This window comes from Pterocles gutturalis, unplaced genomic scaffold (genome assembly GCF_000699245.1).
Source record: "Pterocles gutturalis isolate BGI_N339 unplaced genomic scaffold, ASM69924v1 scaffold40144, whole genome shotgun sequence".
Lineage (NCBI taxonomy): Eukaryota > Metazoa > Chordata > Aves > Pterocliformes > Pteroclidae > Pterocles > Pterocles gutturalis.
In genome coordinates, this window is record NW_010132174.1 from 15,255 (window position 1) to 42,863 (window position 27,609).

Consider the following 27,609-nt stretch of genomic DNA (forward strand, 5'->3'; position numbering starts at 1 on the left):
GACCCTCCCCCAGCCTCCCCCCCCCCACCTCTCCCAGCCTGTCCTCACAGGGGAGGTGTTCCAGCCTCTGATCATCTTCGTGGCCCTCCTCTAATGTTGTGTACATGAAAATCGTACTGTTGATTTCAACAGTTCCTATAGTAGCGTTGAGTAGTTGCGTTTGGCATAGTTATCATGCAACTCTTATGTGAAACTTTAAAGTAAAATGGATGAATTGACTATGACTTAAAAATTGCTCAAACCTTACACCTGTAAATTGGATTTTACAAATGTGTTTCTTGTATTATTGTTCCATTATTAGCCACAGTAATTATTTTCAAAAGTAGTTGCTTTAAGTATTTTGAAGTAAAGTCAGGTAAAGGCTAGGTTGTTCTGTCACATTTCATTATTTTATGAAAAATCTTTTCCTTCTTTCTGAATTTGCTTATTGTTATTCAGTTTTGTTAACTTATTTTAACAAAATGGTAGTTACTGATTATCCTTCAACCAAATGTGAGTAATTGTACATCACAAAAGGTTACTGTAATCCGTGTTATAAACTGGTTTTTTTTTCTCAGATATTAGCAAGTGGTAAAGGAAGAGGTTGTGTTCAACATTCAATAATTAAATGTAGTATGCTTATATTTTAAAAATACCAGGTGACTCAAGCTAATCTGTCTGTTCACGAACTACAAGGTGTAAATCCATTTAACATTTTTTTTTTGCCTGTGGATATATTCAGCACCAGTAGTACATGTTGCCTGAGCAAAACCATGAAGCTCTTCTCTTGGCATCCATTTGCCAAGGTCTTTTGTAGTTGCTTCTATTGCAGTCCTTGTCCTAGTGGCTTTCACTTGAGTTCCTGTAGGATGTTAGATCAGCAGACTTATACTAAAAATGTGAGAATCTTTTCATTTCTGATTACATCAATCTGTTATTAGCATATTAGCAGGCAGCATGGTATGTGTTTTTTTTTTTCCTGAACATCTTATTATGGTTTTTTTCTATACAGATAGAAAAATATACAGGTAGTGATAATATACAGAAATATACAGAAAATATACAGCAAGATATACAGGTAGCGATAATTGTATGAGGTTGTGCAGATTTATAAAAACTGCTGCTTCAGTTTGAAAGAAGTGCAGGATATGTTTATATGAGTATGATCAGTTCCTCTTTTTTTATGTTCTTCACGATGATCACTTGCTGTTCTACTTGCTTTTTATAGTAACCAAGAATATTCTGTACAAAACCAACTTCTGTCAATGCAAAGAACTTTAAACTTAAAAGCAACCTCAGTTACTGTGGTTCTTACACTTCCTGGACATTATGCATTTGGCTTTGAAAATTTGTGTTTTCCTTGTAACTCGGTGCTTCTCTGATTCTTTTTTGAGTTTATGCCATGAAGAGGGAAACGAGAAGTTATCTGTTAGTCTTCAGATGGCTTTTGCTGGAAGCTTCTCCAGTCTCAGGCTTGCAGAAACACGTCTGAGGCTCAGTTATGCCTCGATTTTCACAGCAGCTGTGTGGATGATGCTGTAATAGCTCCTTCAGTCTCTGCCTCGGTCCTTCCCGAACTAAAAGGGGGATGGTTTAACAGGGCAGTTGGATCTAATCTAAAGACTTAAATGTGTAATTGATTTTAGGATGAAGTGTATTGAAACACAAATGGAAAAGGTGTGGGGTTGGGGACAGGGTCTTAATTTTTTTGTTTGTTTGTTTTCTTTGAACTGCTTTGGGGGGGTAACCCTTCCTTACTGGATGACCAAGTTGCTGATACCTCACTGAAAAGGATTTAAGGTTTCTGGGTTTTTTGTTTTACTGCTGCTCCTCACAAAGCTGAAGTGGGTGTTTAAAGCACTTGTTCTGAAAAGTGCTTTTTGGCAACTTCATCGTTTCCAAAACTTGTGCAAAATTCCTTCATCTGTTTGACTTATGAAACATTAAAGTCCCGTGGGCATGTCCACTTCTCTTAGCAACTTTACTTATGCACGAGGTGATTTTTGTAAGGTTCGCGCAACCTCATCTTCTGAGCATACAGGAAGTGAAATGGCTTTAATCGTTTCAAAGAGAGTATGTAAAGCTCTTCTCTGGTAAATATGTTGCTTGTATTTTAAATGGTTTTACAAGAATACAAAACTTCCGTAATCTTTCTTCCCAATTTCTCTCTCAGTGTTTTCAGTAACTTTATGCTTTTCTTGCATGCCTTTGGTGTAATCTAGGAAAATACAAATTTTTGACAAAAGTGGAACTAATCTTAACTTGTTCCTGTAGGCCAGCTGCTGAGGTGACAGAGCACTCAACATAGAGTTAATTACTGCTTAAGATCTGTGAAATAGCAAATTTATGCCTAAAACTGATCTTTATAATAAAGAGACTGGAAGTAATGAGAGAGAAATTCTGTTTAGAGTGTTGTTCAGCTTTTGTTATTGTTGTGTGCTTCCTTCTTTTCAAAAGCTTTGTTGCAATTTCTCTCTGTCCTATAGTTTTGTGCTACATTCTTTTAATTCTGCTTCCCTTTCAGTTCCTTTTAATTTTACATATCTGTTCCTCAAGCAGACTTATTCCAGTTATGTTAATTTGTCAGAGTAAAATGGAAAAAACTGTGCTGCTGAAAGGGGAATCGGTTATTACCTCAGCAGAACTGTTTTCTTTATGAAAAATTTAAGATTAGGGACTCATGCAAAACTGAGTAATTTACGCCCATCAGTGTAAAATCCGAGTGTTTTCCTGTTGGTTGTTGAATTACAAAACTGGTACTTGTCTCACATAATTTCTGTTTGCGCTTGCTCCTGAAGGAAAAAAAAATGCTGCATGGAGTATTTTGGTACTTTTGTGGGGTGGAGGGTAGTTTAGAGGTGACCACGGCACGCTCCAACTTGTATTTTGATGGCATACTTGCTCAAGAAGTCTATGTGCTACTTCTGAAAGAGTCTGTTTCACTTCCCCTGTGCGGACACAGAAGTTCAGCTCTGCTCAGCAAAGGATCTGGGAACAGGGTGGTTAGTTGTAGTGACAGTCACTATCGCGGTCCAGATCACATGCTACTGGAAAAGTGTGTGGCAAGTAAGCCCTCCAGGTGGGTTGTGTGTCAGGATTGTTTCCTTCAGTGGAAATTATCTCCTACAAGGCCGTAAATTCGTTACAGCATGACAGCATGGGAATTTTTTTTTTCCTTTGCACTGCCCAGCTTTAGAAACTAAGTCAAGGTTGTGAAAAGCAGTGTAAATGATATTGAAGGCAAAGGTGGTAAAATTAATTTGTCTTTAGCTGCTTCTTGTATCACATTTTGAAGAGTTTCAGAGAAGAATGAAGTTCTGAAAAAGATTTTTCATCTTAAACAGCACACTGCTGAATCAATTTATAAACTTCCTTGCAGTCTTCTACCTCAAAGTGTAAATTTTCCTTCACTGTAAGGAAGGTGTAGAAGTTAGAGGAGATTGATCTTGATCTGTTATTCCTGTAGATGGTTTGGCTATTTGCTGGGCCAAATGGGGATGAGTGCAGTGGGGACTTCGCTGCAGTGCAGACTATTCTATTGATGAATTAACTCCTCTACTGGTAGTGTGCGATTTGCTGTGCAGAATTGTGCAAACACTCACAGAAGTGTTTCCTAATAGCTTGTTGGATATATATATATATGACTTCCAGCATACAAAGCAGTTGAGGGGTTTAGTTTCCCTTCTGCAACCAAGAATTCTTGTCATAGCATTCCCCTTATTCTTAGATGGACTGTCATGTACTTCGTGGAAAGCAGTACAAGTCTGATTTTGTTTTGGATACGTCAGTCTTTCTGTCAGTGGTTGACTTTAGCAGATGGGGACACAGATTGTAAACAAAGTGCGAGAGAGTGTTCTGTGTATAATATGGCAAAAAACTAACTTCAGTTTGACTTGCATGGAACAGCTAAACTAAAACATTTCAAAAGTGCTGTCTTGGACACACTGGCTAGCAAGTCTCAAGCGAGAATAACAAGTAAAGATGGGCATTACTGGGCTGTTTTTACTCCCATCTCTGAGTTGATTACTGTCAGGCATGGACAAATTAGCTCAGTCTCTCAGTGTTTACTTTACAAGGAATCCTAGTTTTAATAGTAAAAAGTATGGGGTTAGAAAAAGGCTTATGGCTTCTAACCTTGGTGTCTTGTTTTTCTGAAGGCCGTTGTGGTTATTCTTGGAGAAGAACAGAAAGAATATCTTCATCAGGCAGTATTCACAAAAACTGCAAGAATTACCTGTCATCTGGACAATCCTAATTTTTTTTCAGCTTGCTCAAAGCCACTTGGGATAGGAGTAGTTAGGGGAAAAAGGAGGCAGGACTGAGTAATGGGTATTTATGAATCAGCCCCAAATTCCTTGTGCTGTGATGGAGAGACTTTCCATACACAATTCAGAGGACCTTATATTAAATATTTTAAAGTTAAGCTGTGAGGTAAGCCCTGCTTTTCTTCTCTGTGAAAAGAAGGAAAGTTTTGTATCTAGAGAAGAATTGTTATGCTGTGTGGCGTTCCTCACTTGTGAACAAGTACCTGTGTATAGACCGTTCGCAGGCTTTCTTTTCAGTTTGACACAAAGACCATGAACCTTGTTCCTGGTGGCATGCAGGACACTGATTCTGAGACCCAGTTTAAGGATACAATTTGTCTGTGAAGCTTTTTTGGAAAGAAATCACAAGAGAGTTAACTGGCTATTTTAAGAGATTTTTCTGCTTGAGTTCTACTATTTAAATACTAGAAGCAAGTCTGTTCATACTGGCTGTAGTGCATCATATATTTGGGGTTTGTCATTCCATTGGCATTTAATTGTGCTGATGTCTTCCGTTATATTGCACTGATCTTTCTGAAGGGAAAGATAAAAGGCAAATCTTGGCAACATATTAGTTTCCTAATACGTGGCATACTGTGGAGGAAGCCTGTCTAGTGGTTAAAGCTTGTCCTGTTAGTTAAAACACAAGTTAAAACCAAATTAAACCTTCTGGATTGCTTAATGCAATGTTCTCTAACAAGGGATGTGACTCAAAAGCCTGCGCTCAGACTTTCAGTAGAAGCACTCGGTAGCTTTGTTCCTTTGGCTAAGTGTTTGCCAGGTGAGTCATTGGGGTGATTTTTGTTGTCAGATCTAAGTCCTCATCAAGTTGCATTTTAATGCTGCCAAGCTAGCTTATTTTCCTTCTTTGCAGAGTGCAGTTTCTTTCAGGGTGCTTTCTTATTTGAAGTATTTTGGGCAATGTGATTTCTTCCATTTAGTGCTTTGGAAGAATTCTGAATATTTGAAAGTTTCAGATCAGAAAACAAAATGTTTTCTTGAAATGTTGTGTTAACAGCTACAGAAAGTCTTCTAGGCTGTATTAGTATGAGAGGGAAAGTTATTGCTACGACATACTTAATTATCTTGGGATTATACTTGTAGCCTAAAATTGGGTTTTGGTGAATCTCATCACTGTTCTGGCGTGCATTTGAGTGTGTGTCTTGCTATTACTGCTTTCTAGGTTTGTTTCCTGTCCCACAGTCGTAAATGGCCAGATCTTGTGTACAGGATTGTGCTTGAAATAATACAAAGATGTTGTGTTTTTAACTAGTGAATGGTACTTGAGGCAGTATAACACATCAAAGGATTTCCATTTAAACCTTTAAAAGAATCTTATCGGGAAATTCCACTGCTTTGTTTTCTTGGTGGTCTTGTTAAGTAAGCAATAGGTAAATTTGATGTCGGTGTTGGTATTTGTAGTGCACTCGCAGTCTGACACGTCTGCTGCAGATAATTCTGCTGAAAATTACTTCATTTTCTTAGCTTTGGTTTGATGCGATGTGGGCTAATGCGTCTTGCAATGTATTATGGTTAAGTCGTTTATGGTAATGTAAAAATAGCTTATTGTAATTAACATACTGGTTTTTGTTGTATTTTTAATGTCTCATGCCGGCACATAGGTATTCCTTAACTTTCCTGTCAGTCATGTTTATAACTACTGTACTAGTGTACACCAGTCTAATCAAGCACGTGGAGCTGGAGTACCTCCTTCCAAATCCAAAAAGGGCCAGACACCTGGAGGTGCTCAGTTTGTTGGTTTGGAATTGTACAAACGGCTAAAAGAATTTCTGAAGAACTACTTGACAAATCTCCTTAAGGTAAGATGGGCTATTAACTCAATCTGGGTTTGTAGTAGCAGTACGGGCTGGGTTGAGAAAAGCTTGCATCAGCAAACCCAGAGGTGTATGCAGCCACTGGAAGTAAACTGAACGATCTTGAAATTTGCATTTGTCTCCATTAGCCATTAGAAAGTTTTGTGGGCTTTACCTTGGGCATAGAGCAGTCCCTAAGGGTACTTCTGAGCTGGTTTTCCTCTTCAAGCTGAAGTGGCATTTCTGTGTTTTATAGAAGTAACCTTATATGCCATATTAAGCTGTATGGTAGCTTGACTTTCTAAGCAATGAACCAGCATATTAGTAATGCTGAAAAAGTGGTTGCCTGTAATGTTGAAAATGCTTCCTGGTAGCCAGTACTTCAGTTTAACAAATAAACTACTAAGAGAGCAGGATGTTGGACTGGCTTTGTAAGAGAATGGTTCCTAGTTATTTTTGGAAAGGAACTGTGCTTTTAACTTTAGAGATTTTAATTTTGAGCAATAGTAAAAGAATTCTCGATGTCCTACCAAGTTTGCTGTATAATTAATTTATGAAGCTGCATAAAGGTGTCTGAGGTCTTATCCAGCATGCACTCCTGGCTCATTCCCTTGTCCATTCAAGCTGTAGTGATCCACTTTGGAAAGATACTTGAGCTTCCACATGTTGCAGCTTTATTTTCTTTTTTTTTCTGGAACAAGAACAAATAGGATGCCACACCCATTTCCAAGAACACAGTGTTCCATTTACTACCAGTGTTCTCATTTCTAAATCTCCTACTGGCCTTGTGCTTTATTAATGTAGAAATAAATATATTAGTTCTATGTTTCCTATAAATACATTGCGTGGTGTAGATTTATTACCCAGTCAGTTTGTACACCCTTATATACCTTGGTTGTGCCTTAAAATTGCCCGACAGTACTGGCAAACTTTTGTTGTTTCAGGATGGTGAAGATTTGATGGATGAGAGCGTGCTGAAATTCTACACTCAACAGTGGGAAGATTATAGGTTTTCAAGCAAGGTATTGAATGGGATATGTGCCTACCTCAATCGACATTGGGTTCGTCGTGAGTGCGATGAAGGTCGTAAAGGAATATATGAAATCTATTCGGTAAGTCGCTTTTGGAAGTGAGTGACTTGTCCATTCCATCTGTCATGTTTGCATTATCATCTTGCACATTGCTCCATGAAACTTGTATGAAGTTCACAGAAGTTTTGAAGAAGTGGACAAAGTAGAAATCTCCCCCCTTTCCATACCCCCACCCCAGTATATTTGTAAAAATTCTGTGCGATGTTCAATCTGCCTTGTACATATTGAGACTACCAATATTAGACCGTCAAGGGTGGTCTGTTGTCGGTGTGCATGAGCATGGCCTTGGCATTCTGCTTAGAATTCAGGCAAGTGTTTCCAATATAAAATGGAGAAGCAAATTGCATTTTTTTTCTGTTGACTTCAATACATCTCTACAAATTTTTTAGCATCCAAGCTGCTAAGATTCAGTCAACATTTGGTTTGTAATACAAGTTATTTTGGTACAGTTCTGAAAGATTGATATGTGATCTTGATAATTTTTTTGTAATGTGAAGTAATGTAAACAAGGGAAGAACATAGAAGTTTTGTATCTCAGATATCTAAAAGTACTTTTTTTTTTTTTGTTTGCAAAGGATAATTATTGTTCTTACTGGTAAAGCATTAGGAAAGTGATGTGTTGTTTTACTGTTTCACTAAAATAACTTTGCATATGGTAGAAAAACAGTTGGTATCCTTACTTCCCTCGCTCTTAACTTCACTAGTCTAATGCTAACGGACTGTGTCAACCTGAAATCACCACCAAAAAAAAGCTGTATCTTGCCAAAGTAACTTGCAGGGTGTTTTAGTTTTTAGTTGGCAGTGGATCACTGTCAGAAAAGGAGACATCTTAGGTAGAGTTAGTAATAAAGCAAATGATAAATTTATTATGAAAGTCTTGTTGCATGAGAAACGTGTGTGCCAAATTACAATAATTTTTAAAGTTCTGATTATTCAGCATACTACATCAGCTTTTCGTAGGGAGTTATCCTGCATGTATATGTGTATATTAAAAAAATATTTATTCCATTTTTCATCTCCCTTTCTTTGCTTCTAGCTTGCCTTGGTGACCTGGAGAGACTGCTTATTCAGGCCATTAAATAAGCAGGTATATAAAAATAACTATAGGGTTAATTGTATATATTGTTAGTAAGTGTTCCAAGGAGAATTTGCAGGATGGGTGGGGGGAGGTGGACCCAGAAAATAAAAGGGAGCCTTCTGCCTTTCCTTTGTGATATTAAAAAGATGAAGCAGTTGGGGGGAATGGGCCTTTCCCTGTGTGTGTGTGGTTGAACCTTGATGCCAAGACTGTTCTGTTACCGCTTTGCTGAGAGGACCCTTGGCTTTTTTTTTTCAGAAGAAGCTAAGGAGGCTAGTCTTAAATGAAGTAACTACTTCAGCTGTTTGCAAGCGAGGCAGGAGTACAGGCTGACAGTCATGTCTTAACGTTCGAGAGTCAAGATTGTGTGAGAACAGATAGTGACAAGCTTGGAATTTTGGTCTCTTCTAAAGTTACTGTGAACACTTATGTTTACACTGATGCCTGGGAGATTCAGGTCAACCATATATTTTTAATTTTTGAATCAGCGAAATACAAAACAAGACATTCCATCACAACAAAATATTATATTTATGTATGTTAATTTCAGTCTTACTTATCAGTACTTCATGAGGAAAAGACTGTATTATACTCTGAAAATATTAGCTAGATTTCAGTTTAGAGGAACAGTAATTGCAACACATTACCTACCAGCATGAGCTGATAGCTTTCTGTAAGGTACAGGTGGTTAGTTAAGCTCTGACTGCAAAGTTTGCTTGTATTTCAGGTATAAAACAAAACAGAAGTTTGGTTTAGAAGGTGCTTTGTGAAATTAAAAAAAAAAAAAAAAGACAATCACTTTAAGCACTTTTGTCCCCTAATCAGACTGTAGTTACATAGCAGAACTTGAAGTTGTAGCATACTCTGTGATGTCTGTAGGAATTTTATATGTTCAGGTGTCCTTAGATTTTGTTCTCAAGGGGCTTGACTTGGCTTGAATATAGAAATACACTCCTGATTAGATACTGTGCTTGACTTACCAGCTGCTTTCTCTGCACTGGACTTAACTTTTAATCCTTATTTTCTAAGGTAACAAATGCTGTGTTGAAATTGATTGAAAAGGAAAGAAACGGTGAAACTATCAACACAAGGCTGATCAGTGGAGTTGTACAATCTTATGGTAAATGAGTTTTATTTAAGGTTTTATTACTCTCTTAAAAATGAAAATACATCGCCTATCAGAGCCCAGAAGTAGCATCCAACCTTCTTGGATGTCCAGGAAAGATTTTTATGGTAAAATAAACACAGTTATATGTTTAACTTCATGTTTGTAGAGACACTTGACACAGTTTCCGTTGATTACATCATACTTGTAAAGCTTGAAAGTACAGGTGATAGGCAAGTCTATAAATCAGTTATTTAGGAGCTAATTCTGGAAAGGGGGAAGCATAGTAGTTTACAAAGCAGAGTGGGATTATTTTTTACCATTTGCATGAAATTGAGAGTTTTACCATGCAGATTAATTACCCATTAAAAAAACCTATAGGCATATAATTTGTAACTCTAAGAGATAAAAAATGGAAGGGGAATTTGAACTGGCTTTTGAGATAATGAAGTTTTCCAAATCCTATCATCCATTTAGTAATGTATCAAAAAGTGCAGTTTATGTGAGTAATGTCTTGTGATGCTTGATTTTGAAATGCAAAATAAATGTTTATTTTTTAAAGTGGTGCTGATACTGTCCCAATTGATTACCTTAATGCAAGTTAGAAGGAGGGTATCTGTTTATTTGCAAGAGACCACTTCATAAAAGACAATTTTTTCATTGCTTGGTCTTTTATTTTTTTTTTGTAGTGGAGCTGGGGCTGAATGAAGATGATGCATTTGCAAAAGGACCTACACTAACTGTATATAAAGAATCCTTTGAATCTCAGTTTCTTGCTGATACAGAGAGATTTTATACACGAGAAAGTACTGAATTCTTGCAACAGAACCCGGTCACAGAGTACATGAAGAAGGTAAGTTATTTAATAATCTTTGTGATTATTTTCTAGATGCAGATCTTTTTTTAGAGGTGAAGTAATACAAATTCTTGGCTTTTATTACCAGGTTCATAAAATGCTGATTATTTTGCAGAAACAATTAGCTAATTTTCCCTGTGGTGATTTGCTTCTATGTTTATCTGGTCTGAAGTTTGTCTCCGTAGTGTATTTCAGTAAGTACAATGAAAGTTTGAAACTTTCTTAGTGGGCAAAACAGAAGAGAATGTTAAAATAAATTCATATTTTGTTAGACTTCAACACACCAAAATAGTAGTTCTGCTTTAGACGTACAAGTTTACTGTTCCTATACAAGGAACTGTGTGTTGGCATTTCTTCCCAAGCAAGCTGACCAAGAAAGTAGATCATTAATTAGCTTTAATTCTCTCAGAGTATTTGAACATAATGAACACTACGCAATACTTCTCATTAACAGAGGTCAGATTTAAATTCTTAGATAGTGTGTGGTTTGGAGGATCCTAGACAGGGAAAACAGAAGCAAGCTGGATAAACATTGACTATTTCTAGCCTGGTTATTGGATCAGTCTTACTGAATGTGGTCATCTTCCATCTCGGACAAGTGCTGCTTTAGATATTTTTCTCAGCACGTTTCCTCACTTTCTGAATTGCTTGTTTTTTCCTTTTCAGTGTAATTTTAAAAGTTTTTTGAATATGTAACATGCAGATACACATCCCTCCCTGCAATATCTTTGTGTTTCTTTTGTGTAACTCTTTTTGCCACAGAACACATCCTGTCTGAGTCTCAGCATTAAAGTGAATGATTTACTCAAAAAAAGGGGGGAAAAAAAAAAAGAAATACACCTCGAAATAACGCAGTAAAAGGAATCCTGCTTTTAGTGCATTGGGATAGTTGCCCAGTAGTTCCCAGACCTATCTGTGTTTACTTTTCTGTTGTTGAATTAATGGCTGTTGCTGCTTTCCTTTCAATTTCTTGTCTTTACTTTCATCCTAAAATAGATATAAAAAGAGAGTAAGAGAATTTCAGTCATTCATAACCTGAGTGAGTGGCTCATCGAGGCTTCCCTGGTACAGGACAATAAAAAGCTGTCTGAAGGTCATTGCTATTTCAAGAACTGGAGATTAGTGGCAAGTAGAAAGAACTTACTAGTACCCCAGACAATCTTCAAGACTTCAAAAGTCCGCAAAAAGCAACTTACTTTGCTTGAAGGTGAAAACACATATAAAGCTAGCAGGCAGGGGAAATCTTCATCAAGAAAGTGTGTAGCCTTAAATCTCTGCTCAAATGCATATGCTAGAGATGTATACAAGCTATTTGGGCTGTCTTGGGACACAGATAGTGTGCGTACATTGAAATAAAACTGAACAAGAAACTGTTCTCATTACTCATTTCCTGGGATTTAACTGATGAAGCTGGAAAAGATGTGTGTTAGACTCTACCGTAAATGTGATCAGAGCTTGCAAAATGATAAAACGAAGGGATTTTACCTAACGGAAAGGGTAAACTTGCTAATTGAAGCTTTTTAGCTAGTTCACTGGAACAAATTGTCTGATTTCGCTAGTCTGCATGGTCTGCTGGAGAGATCAGGAGAGGTTGTGCAAGTTTTCAGAACTATTAATTTAAAATTCAGATAGGTTTCTCCTTCAGTTTTATCTCACTTCATTATGCATTAGGAATTCTTAACATTTTTCTACTTAAACGTGACGAGGCAGTTTTGTGAACTTAATGATTTTTTTCTGTTTGGGTATTGTAATTTTGCATGCCGCTTAAATGCCTAGAACAGAGTAGTACTCCCTGTGATTATTACTCAGGTATGGTTAGAATTAGGATTCTTTTCTGTTATGAAACACTTTAAATTAGACTTGATGTGAAAAAGCTGCAAGTTGTTCAGCAGTCACATGGCATACTACTGGTAAGAAAGTCTTAAACATCTATAATATATAATATGCTATTAGTACTCTGACTTGACTTCCTCACTGAAGCACTGTGCGTTGAGTTCTAATTGGGAATAAATAGCATTGCAAAATAAAAATAAACCTGTTCGTGCACACCAGCATAAAATCAGTGTTACCACGATATTGTAGAATTCTGGTTATTTCTTGTAGAAGACTCAATGAAATCTGAATTAGAGTTAGAATGTGTGTATGCAGTTCTACAGGCAGACTTACGGAGTTTAGAAGGATTGTGAATTTTTCTTCTCAGGCCAGAACCCATGGGTAAAGCTGACATGGCCTGATGTGCTGTAGGGAAGAAGGTCAGTATTTCCTAAGCCTGTCCCTTGAAATAAAATCTCAAACTGAGCTTTAGATCTTTATAGTTAAAACAGGCAAAGATACTGTTGTGTGAACTAAGCTTTTTTTTGCCTTCTTTCTGAAATATTACTTTAAAAGGAAAATGGAATTATAAGAACACAAGAAGGGAGAGAGTGAGCAAATTTGAAGTGAGTGTTTATTTTAATAAAGGAACTCAAAGTGAGAACTGGCTGTTAACATAAAAAGTGAAGGTCTAAGGATATTTTAAGAAGCAGCATTAGAAGTGGCAGAACTTCCTGAACTAGAGAAATACAGAATTGGTTAAACATAAAATAAGCAGCTGTACTAGCCTGATTCTGGTTTCCAGAGTTCAGCAGAAAGCTTTGCTGCTCTTTGCTGTCATTAAGGAAATCTCTTGTTGTTCATTACTGGTAAGAAACTGGCAAGTACGCTGAATCATGACCTTATATCCCTTCCCAAACTGTTGATTTTGTTTCCCACATTTTGACCTATACTGGTTGAACTCTACGAGGCAGCAATCCAGGAGCATTTCACAAGAGTGAAGTGCAAAATTATTACAGAAACAAGTGAAGCTAACAGTAACAGAGATGATTTAAAGCCGTCTGTGTATGATGAAGTGTACTTGGAGTGAAGTTGTTCTTTTTTTGTAGTTGTTGTCCATAATACGATCTTTCCTGGTTAGTCAATATTCTAAAATACTAGGAAAATGCATTAAATTAATTTCCTTCTCTTGGTGATGTTATTAGTTGAAATAATTTGGATTGATAAGGGGTCATATGCACTTTATCCCTAATAAGGTGCTATACTTAAGATGGCTTGTAAAGCAAATTTTGAACAGCTTTGCAAACAGAAGAGAGGTAATTGTTATATAAACAACTTCAGTTTTACATTTTGGTGCAAGTACCATTCCTCGAGTGACATTTCAAATTTCGGTTTGCTGGGAAGACGAGCATATGTAGTACCTCATATGACAAATTAAATGCTGGTATATTTTAAATGTTTGTAGATTATTGGGAAGCTTTTCTGTGTAAGGATGTAGATGAGAGCATTCAAATAATTTGTCATGGACACACTGTTCAATTGTAGTGTTCTACCTTTTGGTTCAATATGTTCATGTTTGTCTTAAACAAAACTACCCCTGCAGCTGGAGAACTTGCTGATGCTAAAACTGCCAGCATTTCATGTCAGCAGCTTTCTCTTTTTCTAACAGTAGATTTCCGTCTGTAAACGTCTTTTACAGAAGCAATGGGAAGGCAATCTTGCTGAGATTCTCCCCCTGATTTAAACAGTATATAATATTATCATCAACATAAACACAATTCTGTATGTATGTCAGGGGAGTGTCATATTATGATTCCCAGAAAAATAACTGCTTCAGTAGGTGGACCATAGCATCACATTAATGAGAAGTTTTGATTTTTGTTGTTGTTTTCTAGAAGAATTTACTAAATAGTCATCTGTTTTCTGCTGTTGGATTTCTGTTCTGCCTTCCAGACAGTTTTCATGATTATCTCTCTGTTCTGTAGGCTGAAGCTCGCCTTCTCGAGGAACAGCGTAGAGTTCAGGTGTATCTCCATGAGAGCACACAAGATGAGTTAGCACGAAAATGTGAACAAGTACTTATTGAAAAACACCTGGAGATATTTCATACGGAGTTTCAGAATTTATTGGATGCTGACAAAAATGAAGGTAAGGAGATTCAAACATTGGTTTTCAGCTCTTCACCGATGATTTGTGAATAATGTAAATTCTGATGATGGCTAAATGTGATTTGTTCAGGAATTAGGTTAAGAGAAAAGATAGTCACTAAACTGATGGACAAGCAGCTTTTTATTAAGTTGGAATGGCTGAGGATATTGCCTCAAGAAGCCTATTCCAATCCCAAATATTAAGGCAAAACAGCACTGATTTTTATTTCTTTAACATGGCTGGAAGAGCGTCAAGAGCACTTGAGCTGTCCTTCTTGCAGGAGCTGAAGCTTGCATGAGAGAGATGTGGGATGAAAACCAGACCAGTAGTCTTACCAGCTGTTTCAGTTTAATCCATGGGTCTTTCTGAGTCAGCAGTGAGAACTCTCAAATCCAAGTTGTCTAGAAGTATGTACAGGAAATGTTAAAAGAGGAGCAGAGGCAAATAAGGAGCTTCTAAAATATAGTACATAAATATATAAAACTGCATGCAGAGCACAAGGAAAAGGCAGAAATTATTAATTGATGAGATAATTTTGTCTGTGAAAATGAGTCTTAAGTGCCCCTAATGGATCAAGTTTATACCTTCATAGAGAACACATAGAATAAAGACTTCTTCAGCAATTCCTCTAAAATAAATAAAGATTATCAAAGAATTTAGGTATCTAAGGAATTGTAAATTGTGTTATTTTTTATGAGTTTCTACAGGAGTTAATGCTTAGCACAAAATTAACAGTTGAAAACTAGGGCCAAATAGTTCCTGTGCATTGTGCAGATGATAAGGATTAATTGTGTTTCTGATTTTTCCAGTTGGGAAATGAATTAAATCTATGTAGGAAATCAAGGTAAAGCTCTATAGCTGAAATACTACTTGTGAGAAGGTGACAGAATTTAAGAGCTACTATGATGAAGTTACTGTTAATTATACTGTTTGAGAGTTGTGCATGGCAACTGTAACTCTCTCTCTTTGACATATGAACCTTAAAAGAGCAACTATGAGTAATTACTATCATCATTACACTGATAACTAGGAGATGCCTCAATATAGAAAAGGGCAATTCTGCACGAGTAGTAGGTCAGAAGTTACCTGTTCCAAATGTAAATAGAAAGTTTTTATCCTATACAAGTATTTAAGAGTCAGATGTTTATGTCTGTGAATCAATGGATTTACTCTGTAATTGCAAGAGATTTTGATACAGATGAGTGTTGGCTAGTAAAATGACTTTATAAATTTCTTCTGACAATAGAAATAGTAATAGCACAAACAAGAAAATGTTTTGGACTCAGGAGGCCTTTCCAGGCTTTTCTTTTTTCCCCTTACTTTATCAAGCTCATGGGTTATGTGAGCCTTTAATGCAGTCACGTACCATAATGATGCAATTCCAGAAGCTTGTCAGGGTAAAAAAGTACCACCTTGTGTCTTGGAGACCGTCTTGTTATATGTCTTTGGTGTTACTTTCATTTGGCTTATTTCTAAGATGAATTAGACGTTTTAAAATGCCTGCTTTTTCTTCTTCTATTTCAAAATACTTCCTTTGCTCTTATCAGGCTTCACTTGTGCAAATTACACTAGTTCCCTGACCCTTTTTAAGTTTCATGAAGTCTCAAGATTAGAAAAATTTCTTTTGAAAGATCCTTTGAGAATTCATTTTAATCACTATCATCAGTTCACTCTCAAATTTGTAATATAGTAAGATAGTCTATTATAGACTATCCTAAACATATAATAAAATCTTGCTCTTGATTAAAATGTTTCTTGCTTTGCTCTTGAAAGCACACTGGTTTTGAGGTACTCCCATGTGGAGTATGTTACGTGTATCGCATTATTTTACCTATGCATGGCATTATTTTCCTGCCTTTTTCCTTGAAAATTCTGTAGGTAAAATAAACAGCATTCTCATGTTGTTATAAAAGTTTAACATCATTTTGCAAATGAGGTTTTCAGAGAGAAAAAAAAGTTTGCTTTTCAGTCCAAAAGTTTCAGCTTGCTGAAGTTCCAAGGAATGAAAAGCATTATGTGGGAATAGGTCTGAATAGAGGTGTCACTGCTTCAGTATTAAAGGCATCAAGTTGTGTGTGTTGTATTTCAGAGTTAGGTAGCCATACAGCTGCTTTATTGCTCTGTTTTTATTTCATCTAGTAATCCTCAGTTGGTACTAAGTTGCTCATAAGTGCTTCAGAGAAATCCTTACGCTTTAGAAGTGCTAGGTGCAGCTGGCAAACAAGATGGATTCAACAAGGTGAAATATCCTCGTTAGTTTGCAGTAACTAATTTGGTGGCTTACTTTTTCACTTGAGTGCCTGTTCACTGAGGGCAAAATTACAAGAGGTAACTAGTGGGTTTATGTACCTGGTTTATGGCCAGATTGAAGTTTCCTTTTAAAAAAGAAAAAACTTTTGCATTCAGAAAGTACAACGCATCTGCCCTGTTGAAAGTGAATAATAAAAACCTAACCCCTCTTCAATATTAGACTTACCAAAATTATTAATCGGTTTTGGAAAGTCTTGGCTGAAAACTGGTCAGATTTTAATATGAGGCTTTAGCATATGTGAAATGATGTCCAATTTATTTTTACCTTTGTTAGTTTTATTCCATGGTGATGCTTTTCAGAACCTTTTCTTTCATTGTGATGCAATTATTTCTACTGGCAATCAGGTACTTAAGCATTCTAAACACTCTTTAAATTTATGGAAACTAGAAATCAGAAGTTAATATATTTCTATAATTTAAATTGGGATTTTTCTTCTTGAGATTTGTGTAGCATTGTGAAGGTGAAATAGATCTTGATATTTAACAGGTTTGTTTTCTCTTGAACTAGTCCTGTTTTTCCAGATTAGTGCAAAGACTTGCTATTCTGTGTATAATTTTTTGCTGTGGTTTTTTCTGTCTTTTTACAGAAGCGATTATTTATGTTTTTGTTGATGATGGATATTTAACTCCTAGTGTGAACTTGTAAATGAGAAGTTGGAGTCATAGCTAGTACAAATGGAAGATGTTGGCTTTCCTCTTTTTTTTTTTTTTTCCAGACTTGGGACGCATGTATAATCTTGTATCTCGAATCCAGGATGGCCTTGGAGAGCTGAAAAAACTTTTGGAAACCCACATTCATAATCAGGGTCTAGCTGCAATTGAGAAATGTGGAGAAGCTGCTCTAAATGCAAGTATCCCATCAACATAAGTCTGTGTGGTTGCTGCGAGGTTTGCATTAGAGGAGGGTGAATGCTTCCTGATATAATTTCCAGTTTGCTTATGTTTTCCTTCTCAGTGATTTAATTTCTGAGGACTGCACAATTATCAAATGTTGATAGTAGGCTTAAAACAACAATCATATCAGTGTGTTACTACTCTTTGAGTTCTGGGGTTTTTTTGGTTTTGGGTTTTTTTTTTCCTTCTGAGTTTTTGCTCTGTATGAGTATGTCATGCTTCTTGGAAAGCAGCAAATACAACATCCTACACTTAGAAATGTACCTGAAAGTCCACTGTATGAAAAAGCATTGTCTCCAGGGGACTGTATTTTATTTCATCATCTTCTAGACTTCTGACTTTGAGACTGTGTGGAGAAAGTTTCTGTTGGTTTTAGTTTTGTGGTGAATGGCTTTATTCTATTTGGAAAAGCATGAGAAATGTTAGAAGAGACAACGGAAATGGTTGGAGGGGGCATAATATAAGGAGCAGGTCAGGTCTTCTGCAACACTGTGGTCGTTTAGCCATAAAATTGGCTTTCTTAATTGTATCCCAAAGTTGTAATTTCAGACTTAATTTTGTATTGATTAGGGTTGAATCTCAGCAACCTGAAGTTGTTTAAACCCTTTGCTAACCTTTTTGTCTATAGACAATATGACATTTTCTAGAAAAAAAAAAAAAAAAAAGAAACCTTGCACAAAGCAAATTTAAGATAAATAAAAATTACCCAAATCTCTATTCTAAAATGGGGTTTAACTTGGATTTTTGACAGTGTTCATTTTAACCGGTTATTAGCCTCAGATGTTTTGGAATAGCTTCATAGTAGTAATCATTAAATCAGAAATACTTAATGACTGCATGGACAGCAGTAAAAGCTTTAGGCTTTGGCACAGATTAAGATGTTTTGTGTGTGCTAGTGTCTGTTGTTCACTTGTATAGTTGTAAGCGCGTAGCTTTTTAGCAGTATTGTTCTTTCTTGAGTCATTAAGTTCAGGAATCTTCAGCTTCATTTGTAGCTGTCACCTCAGATTTTGAGATGAGATGTGCTCCATTGTTAACACATCCCCCTAGTGGTCATCATTCCAGAGTTTCTTTGTACTTAGGGCTTGAAGAATTTCCCAGAAAAATGAAAGCTTTTTCTCCAGGAATTAGTTCATCTTTGAGAGAGGGGAAGCCTGAGAATTGTATGTATTAGTTCTTTTGACTTCAACCATTTACAAAACTCTTTCTGATCATGACACCTCTTGTTTTTTCATCTTTCTCTTTAGTTCCTTTTCTTGTTCCATGTTTCATGACAGTATCTCTGGCTGTCTCCCTTGGGGGATCCGTTTTGTCTCTTCTTCTAGTATCCCTTACTGCACTGTATCCCCATTTATCATTGCCTTGTTAGTCCTCTGTCACATAGGTAGGATTGATTCTGCCTAACTTCATTTATCTATACTGTGTCTAAACAGACAGTCAGCTGGGCAAATGCTTCTCAGTTTCTCTGTCGCCTGTGGAGAGAAATAGTCATACCAGCTTGGCTCATCTGACCTATTTTAGATTTTTACTGCAGAATGAGTTGTGCTCTAGAATCCATTAATGATATGAATGAGACTGCTCTTCAGTCCGAAGATTACTGCTTTTAGTGCTTTTGGTTGGGTTTTTTTGGAGTCCTTGTAGTCAGTAGATGCCTTGCTGAATGTCCTTCAAATCCGCTTGAATTTCTTGTCTGGGAGGTTCTCAGTAGTCTCAGTCCTTCATCTCAAGCACGGCATTAGATTAGTAGTCACATAGTGTGTGACTGTCTTCAGTGGCAAGAGATGTTTTTCAGTATCCTGATACAACCCTGCCCATCTTTTGCCATTTGTTGCCAGCATCCAGAACTCTTCTGATAGGAGTGTTACAGGAGTACCTCTGTGCCCAGTCCTTTTAGTTCAAATTCACGGACCCATTGTCCATGATTTTGTCTAATCCATTCTAGAATCCGCTGATGTTATCTGCTTCCAGCAACCTCCTGTGGCAGCGGGTTCCAGAAGACCACTACCTTATGTGTGAAGATGTTCTTTATCTGTCTTAAACTTCTTTCCTATCACTTTCATCAAGTGCCCAGTAGTTGTAAAACGTGGCTTTTAGTGATTGTTCATCTTCCCAGTCATCCACCTGATTTTGTAAATGTTAGTCATATGCCCTTTCCAACTTCTGATCTCCAAGTTGAAGGTTGTGCTAATGCAAGTCAGTCCTGGACACAGGACCTTAACTAGTCTGGATACTATTTTACCTTTAAAATATTTCTAATATTTTGTATACTGTCTCTGTAAAATTTTGCTTAGGCCAGTGAGTAGCTCCATTTTGGAGGAAGTAGAAACAAAGTCAGCGGGTTGCAAAAAATAATCTCTCTTCATTACAGGATCCAAAAATGTATGTACAGACAGTGTTGGACGTCCATAAGAAATATAATGCTTTAGTCATGTCTGCATTCAACAATGATGCTGGCTTTGTGGCTGCACTAGACAAAGTAAGTATGCATAGTGGCATACAGTGAACATTTTTTTTTTAATTCATTGTTTTGTCTCACAAAATTTCACTGTCTTTTGTGATTTATAGGCTTGTGGTCGATTTATAAATAATAATGCAGTGACAAAAATGGCTCAATCATCCAGTAAATCCCCAGAGCTACTGGCACGGTACTGTGACTCTTTACTAAAGAAAAGGTACGTCTTCAAGGACAAATTACTATTTCAGGTTGGCTTTTGCTTTAAAATGTTTTAGTATATCAGTTGAGCATTGTGTCTTCAGAAACAGAACTTAATATTTCAACAAAAAATAATTATACCAAATTCTGAATACAAAAATGTCAATAGGACTGTTCCTAAAGATTATATGGAGTTTAATTTTCTTTTTTCAAAGAAGCAGGGGGGGAGGAAATATGAAAGATCGAAGACCATTTATTTCCTTATAGGAAACTAAGTTCTATTTTTTTAATAAAACAGAAGGGTGTTTTTAGGTTTTTATTTTTCCCCCAAATCTGAGTTATGTTACACATTGTAAAGAAGAGACACACATTCTCTTTTTCCATTAAAACTCTTGCTTTCTTCCTGTTGTTTTCTCTACATCTTCTTCCATCTGGGCAGAAATTGAGCAGGACAAAAGCTGCGTTCTACTATCTTGTGGTTCATCATTTAATCCAAGTATTTGGCTCCAAATGATTCAGCAGCTCGTATGTTGAGTTGGTATCTGTTCAGTTCGTACTGGATTGGTGTCAGTTTTGTCACTGGCGACTTTTCTATCTCTTTTGGGGGAGGAAAACACCACCACCAAACCAACCCAAAACCAGAAGAACTTACTTTTCCCATCCGTTCCTTCCTTCAGCAAAGGATTTCTTTTCCCCTTTATAAATACTAGCTTTCTGCAGGGTAGATTCTGGGTATGCCTGATGGGCAAGCATGATACGGAGGAAAACAATGTGAGCTCTCACCTGGTCAAGACCCAGCTCTCTGAGCTGTTTTCTTTTCACTGTACTAAGAAAAGAAATGAAGATAGCATTTAACAGCAGAAAAAAAGACAGGAAGAAAGAGATCCATGTTTAAGTCCATAAATCCTGAGAAGTATCAGGCTGTCAGGAAGTCCCAAGCAATTAATGGTCCGGGACTTCAGCCTGTTGTTTAAATTGTTTAAAAAACGGCTGGCTTCAGTATTGCGTGCATGTGTGGTAGTGAAGAGAAGCATTTGTTTCATCACGCTGTTTCCTCTCTAAGTCTTTGATCCCAAAACTACTCAATCTGTTTTCCTTTATTTATTAAATTTCCATCTACATCCATATGTTGTTTTAATTCATCCGTTTTGGAACTCATTAAAAATGCACGTCTTTAATTGCAGCTCAAAGAATCCAGAAGAAGCAGAATTGGAAGATACACTCAATCAAGTGGTAAGATGTCTATAAATACAGTTCTCTTCTGTGGAAGCTTTGACAAGTTAGTAGGATGCAGTTGTCACACAAGTCAGACGAGAGAAAACCTTTTATTTTGCGTGTTTGATTTCATTACTTAATATTTCAGCTTTTCAGTAATAATCTTCATCTCTGTGTGGCTTGTTGTTTGTATTTTTTTAAATTAAAAAAAAAAAAGCCCTTTACAGAAGATTTAAAGTGGCTAAATGGAATTTATGCTTTTGCTTCATTTTTATACACACCCACAATAAGTGTAATTTCTACAATACCTTTTTATATGTTTACAGATACACACAGTGTATTTATTCACATATAAGGCTGTACATGTGGAATATACAGTTAATGTGTTTAAAATAGTATCCACATTTAACCAAACACACCCCTCCAACTCAAAAAACCCACAAAAAAGTGCAAATGAAGTTGCTACTGCTACAGCTTTTTCAAGACAAATGCTTAAATGTTCTTTTTCTTGCAAATTATCTTGGCTTTTCCAGATGGTTGTCTTCAAGTACATTGAAGATAAAGATGTGTTTCAGAAATTCTATGCTAAAATGCTGGCAAAAAGACTTGTCCATCAGAACAGTGCTAGTGATGATGCTGAGGCAAGCATGATCTCCAAACTAAAAGTGAGTATTCCACGACTGTCCCGCGAGCTGCTGTACTGCAGTTCTTCCGGCTGCCTTGGAAAGCATTGATGTGTGTCCTTCCATTTCATTATTTTATGCACAAGAGAAAAATACACAAACCAGGTTGGTTTGGTTTGGTTTTTAACCTCCTAGGACTTTGTAGTGCGTGTCTGTGTGATGGAGTTAAGATGGAGTTACGCTTAATTATTCTTACCCAAATTAATGACGTGGATATAATTATCCAAGGGATTGACTGCTGAAAAGTTGCTAAATTTCATTAACCCTTGTTCATTCAGGGTCAAGTCAAATATGATCTAATACTCTGTTAGTGTGCTGTTTCATTGTGTGTTTTGCTTCATTTTTGAACAACATTTTCTTCAGTTTTGGATGACAGTTAAAGAGCATGTCTACCTAGGATCCGTACTTAGAGTTAAAGGAAACACTGAACTTTGTACATCTTCTTTTAAGAAAATAGACTACGATACTTTGTTCTTCTCATTCTCCAATGTTAAAAATATGTCTTGCTGATGTATCTGTACTTTTAAAATACAGCAAGCTTGTGGTTTTGAGTATACCTCCAAGCTGCAGCGGATGTTCCAAGATATTGGTGTGAGCAAGGACTTGAATGAGCAGTTTAAAAAGCACCTGACCAATTCAGAACCCTTAGATTGTAAGTAATACATTTACCTAAGTTATTGTTGAGTAGTTTAGCTGCTTCTTATTTCTACAGAGCTAACTGTATGAGGAAAGTATTTGATGTAGACATCATACCCCTGGAAATTAGAGTTAGTATTATTTTGACCAAGATAGCTAGGATTGTTAAATTAGTCTTTTAGGTCTGTGCTTTGTCTTCTAATAGCCCTTTATATCTTCTGTTATGGGTAGCCTCCTCCTGATTTTGCAGCTCATGTTTAGGTATGTAATTAAATTAAGTTGAATCCTCTCGTCTTTTTTTTTTTTTTTTTAAATTAGAAAGATGTATTTCTTTAAACAGCTTTGATTTTGAGCACAACATGGCTTCAATTCATACTTGTGTAAAAGTGTTAAGGAAAAAAGGATGTTGTAGTTTAGGTTGTTAGACAACCGTGTCACTTTTTTAATAAATAAATATTTTTTTCATTGAAGCACGTTGAAACAAATTCTTTCAAGAATTGATAATTATTTGATGGCTTACATTTAGAGCTATGTATTGTCAGGCTTAGATGTTACTTAGCTTTTGTAGTATTCTTACTGACTTGTCCAAAATGCCTTGCAAGCATCAACGTGAAATATTTATTCTTGCAGTTTTGTGCTGTGGAGTCGTGAGTTTTAGTTACACGTCAAAATGAATGCTTACAATTTTCACACTTGCATGTTAAAAGAAAAATCCATCGTGGGGACAGAAACAGGGTAGTAACTTGTACAGTGAGAGAAAACTGAGTGAATGTCATGATAAATCTAAAGCTGTCCCAGTGCAGCGACATCTTAACGTGCATTCCTTTGGTTTACGGTCTGAATAAAAAAAAAATATATATTGCTTGATGATTTGTCACCATGTTAGTTTGAGCAAGGCAGAACCGTTTCTTGTTTGTGGTTGAACTGGGACTGTGTTTGAAGAGGGGATGGAAGCAAAGGGGATAGTGCAGCTCACCCTCTTCACTTCTTTTCCAGTGGATTTCAGCATCCAGGTGCTGAGTTCTGGTTCGTGGCCGTTCCAGCAGTCCTGCACATTTGCTCTGCCGTCTGAGGTGAGGCGCTGGCTCTTGGTTCATCCAAACGGGGAATGATACGTGAAATTTGTTTTATGAGGCTGGTGTCTCCTCCTGGTTTGTTGTGTGTCAGAGAGGACTGGAGGTGTCTCTGTGGTGTTTGCCTGTTTGGCTGGTGGAGATTTGGAACAAGTGAGTAAGGTAGTAGGAGGGAACTATGTGAAATATGAAACTGTTTTAATTAATAATTGGTTTTCTCTTAAGTGCTTATCCAGAATAGGCAGGACATGAATACTTAACAGGAAAAAGAATAACTGCTGTTACCTGGAGGATGAAGGTGGTTAAAAATCACCTTTCACTAGCCTTGCTTAATGTATCATAAAAGGAAGAACGGAACTGAAATGCTTGTTTAGGTTTCTATTGTTAATGACACTTTAAAGGAGAAGCTCATACCAAGGGGAGATTTTCACCTGGTCTGAAGAATGTGAATGCTTTGAATTCCTGTTTGTCTTATTCAGACAGCATGGCAGTTGAGGGTGATCAGACTTGATTCTCCTTTGTTGGTTCCAGAGCATGTTCTAGTAATGGTAAACGAAGGTAAATTGTACTTTTTTTAAAAAAAATTTATTGATTGATTGTTGCTGTTTTTATACAGTTAGAACGCAGCTATCAGAGGTTTACTGCATTTTATGCCAGTCGTCATAGTGGAAGAAAATTAACGTGGTTGTATCAGCTGTCCAAAGGGGAACTGGTTACCAACTGTTTCAAAAATAGATACACGTTACAGGTAAGGGTAACATCATGCCAATAGAAACAACCAGTGATGATTGCCTTCAGAGGACTGCATGCAGCTGAGCATTTAAAAGAGGTGTTCATGCTCTGCCCCACTGCTCTTACCTTATCTGGATGAGCTGCTCAGCCTCTTAACTCCTTCTTTGGAGAGAACTGCCTTTCCTTACTTTAAAGGACCATTGTGCAGATAAATGCGTTTAAAATGGGGAGGTGTGTAGATGTTGAAGCAGTGGAGTTGATGTGAATACCTGTGCCTGCACACAAATTAATTTTAATAGGTAATACAGTGAATTGAGCTGTATGTGATTTGTATGTCAAAATAATCATTAACTGTATGTAACGATGTATCACAATTTAATATTTTAAAGCATTCAGTTCCTTAACTGGGGGGGACACACGCATACGTTCATATGTATACACACACATATATGTTTTGCTGCTATTAATGATGCTCACATGCATTAATTAGCTTTATTCCTGTGAATAATGCTACTGGTTTTAAATAAAGACCTGATGGCTGCAGATCTATGTATTACTGAAATTAAGATAAATGTTAGCCCCCCTCAGGTGGCTGTTGGTGTTATGATTAATAGAACCTTTATTATGTGTTTGGTCTACTGTAATGGTACTTTAAAAGAAAATTGACTTAGAAAAGGGAATAAATGACTTGTGGTTTAACCAGGTGTTGAACTGTGTTGTGTGAGACAACTGCAACCTCTTTGCATAAGATCTTGTGCTCCTTTCCTAGCTGCTTTCTCTTGAAAAGTAGACAGAGGGGAGGAGTTCACAACAGTGAGAAGAAACAAGATAATCTCAGACTTTGAACTTGTCATCAACATATGTTGACCTTGTGATGATAGATGTGAATAAGCCATTGATAGCTGCTTGTTTATAAATTTGGTTTCATCATTCTGCTGGAGTTGGGAGGGTTGTGAGCATGAACTCAGTAGTTCTGTATAGATTTGAATTAAGATGAAATGGATAAAAGTCAGTGAGTGACACAGGAAAAAAATTAAAAATTATATTAGCAAGTAGAAAGATAAGGTTTTGACACCATGACAGAAGATACGATGAAGTGTCTGCAGCTAGTTAAATTAATTATGTTGAGATAATTTTGGAAGGTAAGAGTTCTGGTTGTATAAGTAACACCCGATTTTTCTGTACTGTGTAATGATTAGCACTAGTCGGCCATTTGCAGTTGTCCAGGTATTCCAGTATATGTGTTTAACTGGTGAATGTCAGTCTGTTCAAATTCAGGAGCAATGTTTGTTCATTCTCATTTTCTAACTTCCCCCCTCTCCCCTTCATTCTCTTTTTTTGTCTCTGTTAGGCATCCACGTTCCAGATGGCGATTTTACTGCAGTACAACACAGAAGATGCCTATACCGTGCAGCAGCTGACAGACAGTACCCAAATAAAAATGGTAGTGACTTCACACGCTTTATTGCACTCTTGTGAACAAGTCTTTTAGTCTTCAGGGCTTCCTGCTATCATAAGAAACAGGGATCAGACACGCTTGAAGCCAGAGTCGATTTCTGTCCTGAAGGAGACAGATGTGTCTTGGTCAACTTATTTGCCTGGTTTACTTTCATGTAATCACAGCTGCCTAGTCGTCTGATTGATGTTAGTGTGTATATACTGCTGTTCGTGACTAGAGTGGATTGCCTAGGTTCAAAAAAGTAAGCTTTCAGTGTTTCACTACATAGATTTTAGTATTAAAAGACTACGTTCTAGGAAAAACAATGTTTTCCCTAAATGATCTGGACAGCCGTTCTTTGCATCTCAGGGCCTATATACATGAACATAGTAAAATCTGTGTCCTTTACTAGTAGGTTTGAATCAAGTCATCTGGGACCTCTGGAAAGTTAGGCAATTCTTAGTCAATGAGATCTTGACTTAGAAACGCGTGTCTAGAAAGTTTCTGCTGCTGATGGTTTACAGCAAACTTGGAAGTCTTCTGGGGTTGCCATTTATTCTAGATGCTTGTTTGCAGAGAGAGATTTATTTATGGAAAATAAGTATTTGGCACAAATCATAGTTGGATGAGAATAAAACTCTTTACACAGCTGAAAACTAACTGCATGAAACCCAGAAGACTTCCAGAGTGGTCAAATAGCAGCTTTGCAGTCCTGCACAGAGCATTGACAGCAGTGTAGCCATCCAGGTGACCGACCAGCAACAGTAAACAGAACAGATCCCTGGGGTAAGCGAGAAAAGAAAATAGTTGATCAGCAAGCAGAGGGTGCTTAGATTCCGAGGTTTGAGCCTGCCATGGTATCTATATTTGCATGGATTGTGAATAAAAAAATATTTATTACACTTAGAAATCTGCTTGCAAAATAGCTCCTAAAACAGCAGCTGCAAAGATTTTTTTTGGAATTAGTCTTTCTAAAGAGTTTAATGTTATTCAGCCAACCGCGAGTATGTCCTAATGCCCAAAAAGGGCCTTATTGCATTTTATTTCTGTGCTCTACATTTTTACTGCTTGAGTTGGTATTTTTTTTTTTTTCACTCATTTTGCAGTGTTCTGCACTCGGTTCTGTGTCTACATCTTTGAGGTATTTTAAGTTAGAGAAAAGTGCTGTCTCTCTGTGCTGATAATCTTTTCTGTAATTTTGTAGGATATTTTGGCACAAGTTCTACAGATACTGTTGAAATCAAAATTGCTTGTAAGTATGCTGGCTTTTTTTAATGACCTGCTTAACATTCAACAAAATATATTAACGAATATGTATTGATTTGTTTTCTTTCTTGCAGGTTTTGGAAGATGAAAATGCAAATGTTGATGAGGTGGAGTTAAAACCAGATACCTTAATAAAACTGTATCTTGGTTATAAAAAGTAAGGAAAAAATTCAGCAGCATGCATCACTTGTGTATAAATGCTCTTTCCCCGTTTTCAAAATTTGGGTAGAAGCGCATGCACCTGGGATGCAAGCTCCAGGGTTCAAGTGCCAATTCACAAACCAATCCAACATGCTAGCTGTAAAGGAGAAAGTTGGCTAGCAGGGGGGATAGGGAAAATTTCATCTCTCTGACTTTGTCATAAGGCCTGAACATATTGTCATATCTCCTTTTTTATCCTTGTTTCTTCTCTAATTCTTGTATAATTCATTTCTGGTAAGAAATTGTGCTGGTTTTTACCAGGGTGCACGACTTGCATGCACTCCACAAAATCCATTCTATTTTCGAAGGTTACACTAGTGT

The 27,609-nt window shown here is 36.8% G+C and overlaps 1 protein-coding gene across 1 annotated transcript in view; it reads left to right on the forward strand.

Moving 5' to 3' along the window:
• CUL1 (cullin 1) overlaps positions 1 to 27,609 on the forward strand; it is a 35,128-nt gene that overhangs the window by 4,231 nt on the left and 3,288 nt on the right. Inside the window, exons 2-18 of the mRNA XM_010080813.1 lie at positions 5,929 to 6,103; positions 7,042 to 7,209; positions 8,225 to 8,275; positions 9,296 to 9,386; positions 10,061 to 10,224; positions 14,025 to 14,187; positions 17,214 to 17,344; positions 19,760 to 19,867; positions 19,957 to 20,063; positions 21,229 to 21,277; positions 21,793 to 21,924; positions 22,477 to 22,594; positions 23,575 to 23,651; positions 24,268 to 24,399; positions 25,735 to 25,827; positions 27,026 to 27,073; positions 27,162 to 27,244. Of these exons, the coding sequence (XP_010079115.1) occupies positions 5,929 to 6,103; positions 7,042 to 7,209; positions 8,225 to 8,275; positions 9,296 to 9,386; positions 10,061 to 10,224; positions 14,025 to 14,187; positions 17,214 to 17,344; positions 19,760 to 19,867; positions 19,957 to 20,063; positions 21,229 to 21,277; positions 21,793 to 21,924; positions 22,477 to 22,594; positions 23,575 to 23,651; positions 24,268 to 24,399; positions 25,735 to 25,827; positions 27,026 to 27,073; positions 27,162 to 27,244 (1,890 nt within the window). The remainder of the gene's footprint in view (positions 1 to 5,928; positions 6,104 to 7,041; positions 7,210 to 8,224; positions 8,276 to 9,295; positions 9,387 to 10,060; positions 10,225 to 14,024; positions 14,188 to 17,213; positions 17,345 to 19,759; positions 19,868 to 19,956; positions 20,064 to 21,228; positions 21,278 to 21,792; positions 21,925 to 22,476; positions 22,595 to 23,574; positions 23,652 to 24,267; positions 24,400 to 25,734; positions 25,828 to 27,025; positions 27,074 to 27,161; positions 27,245 to 27,609) is intronic.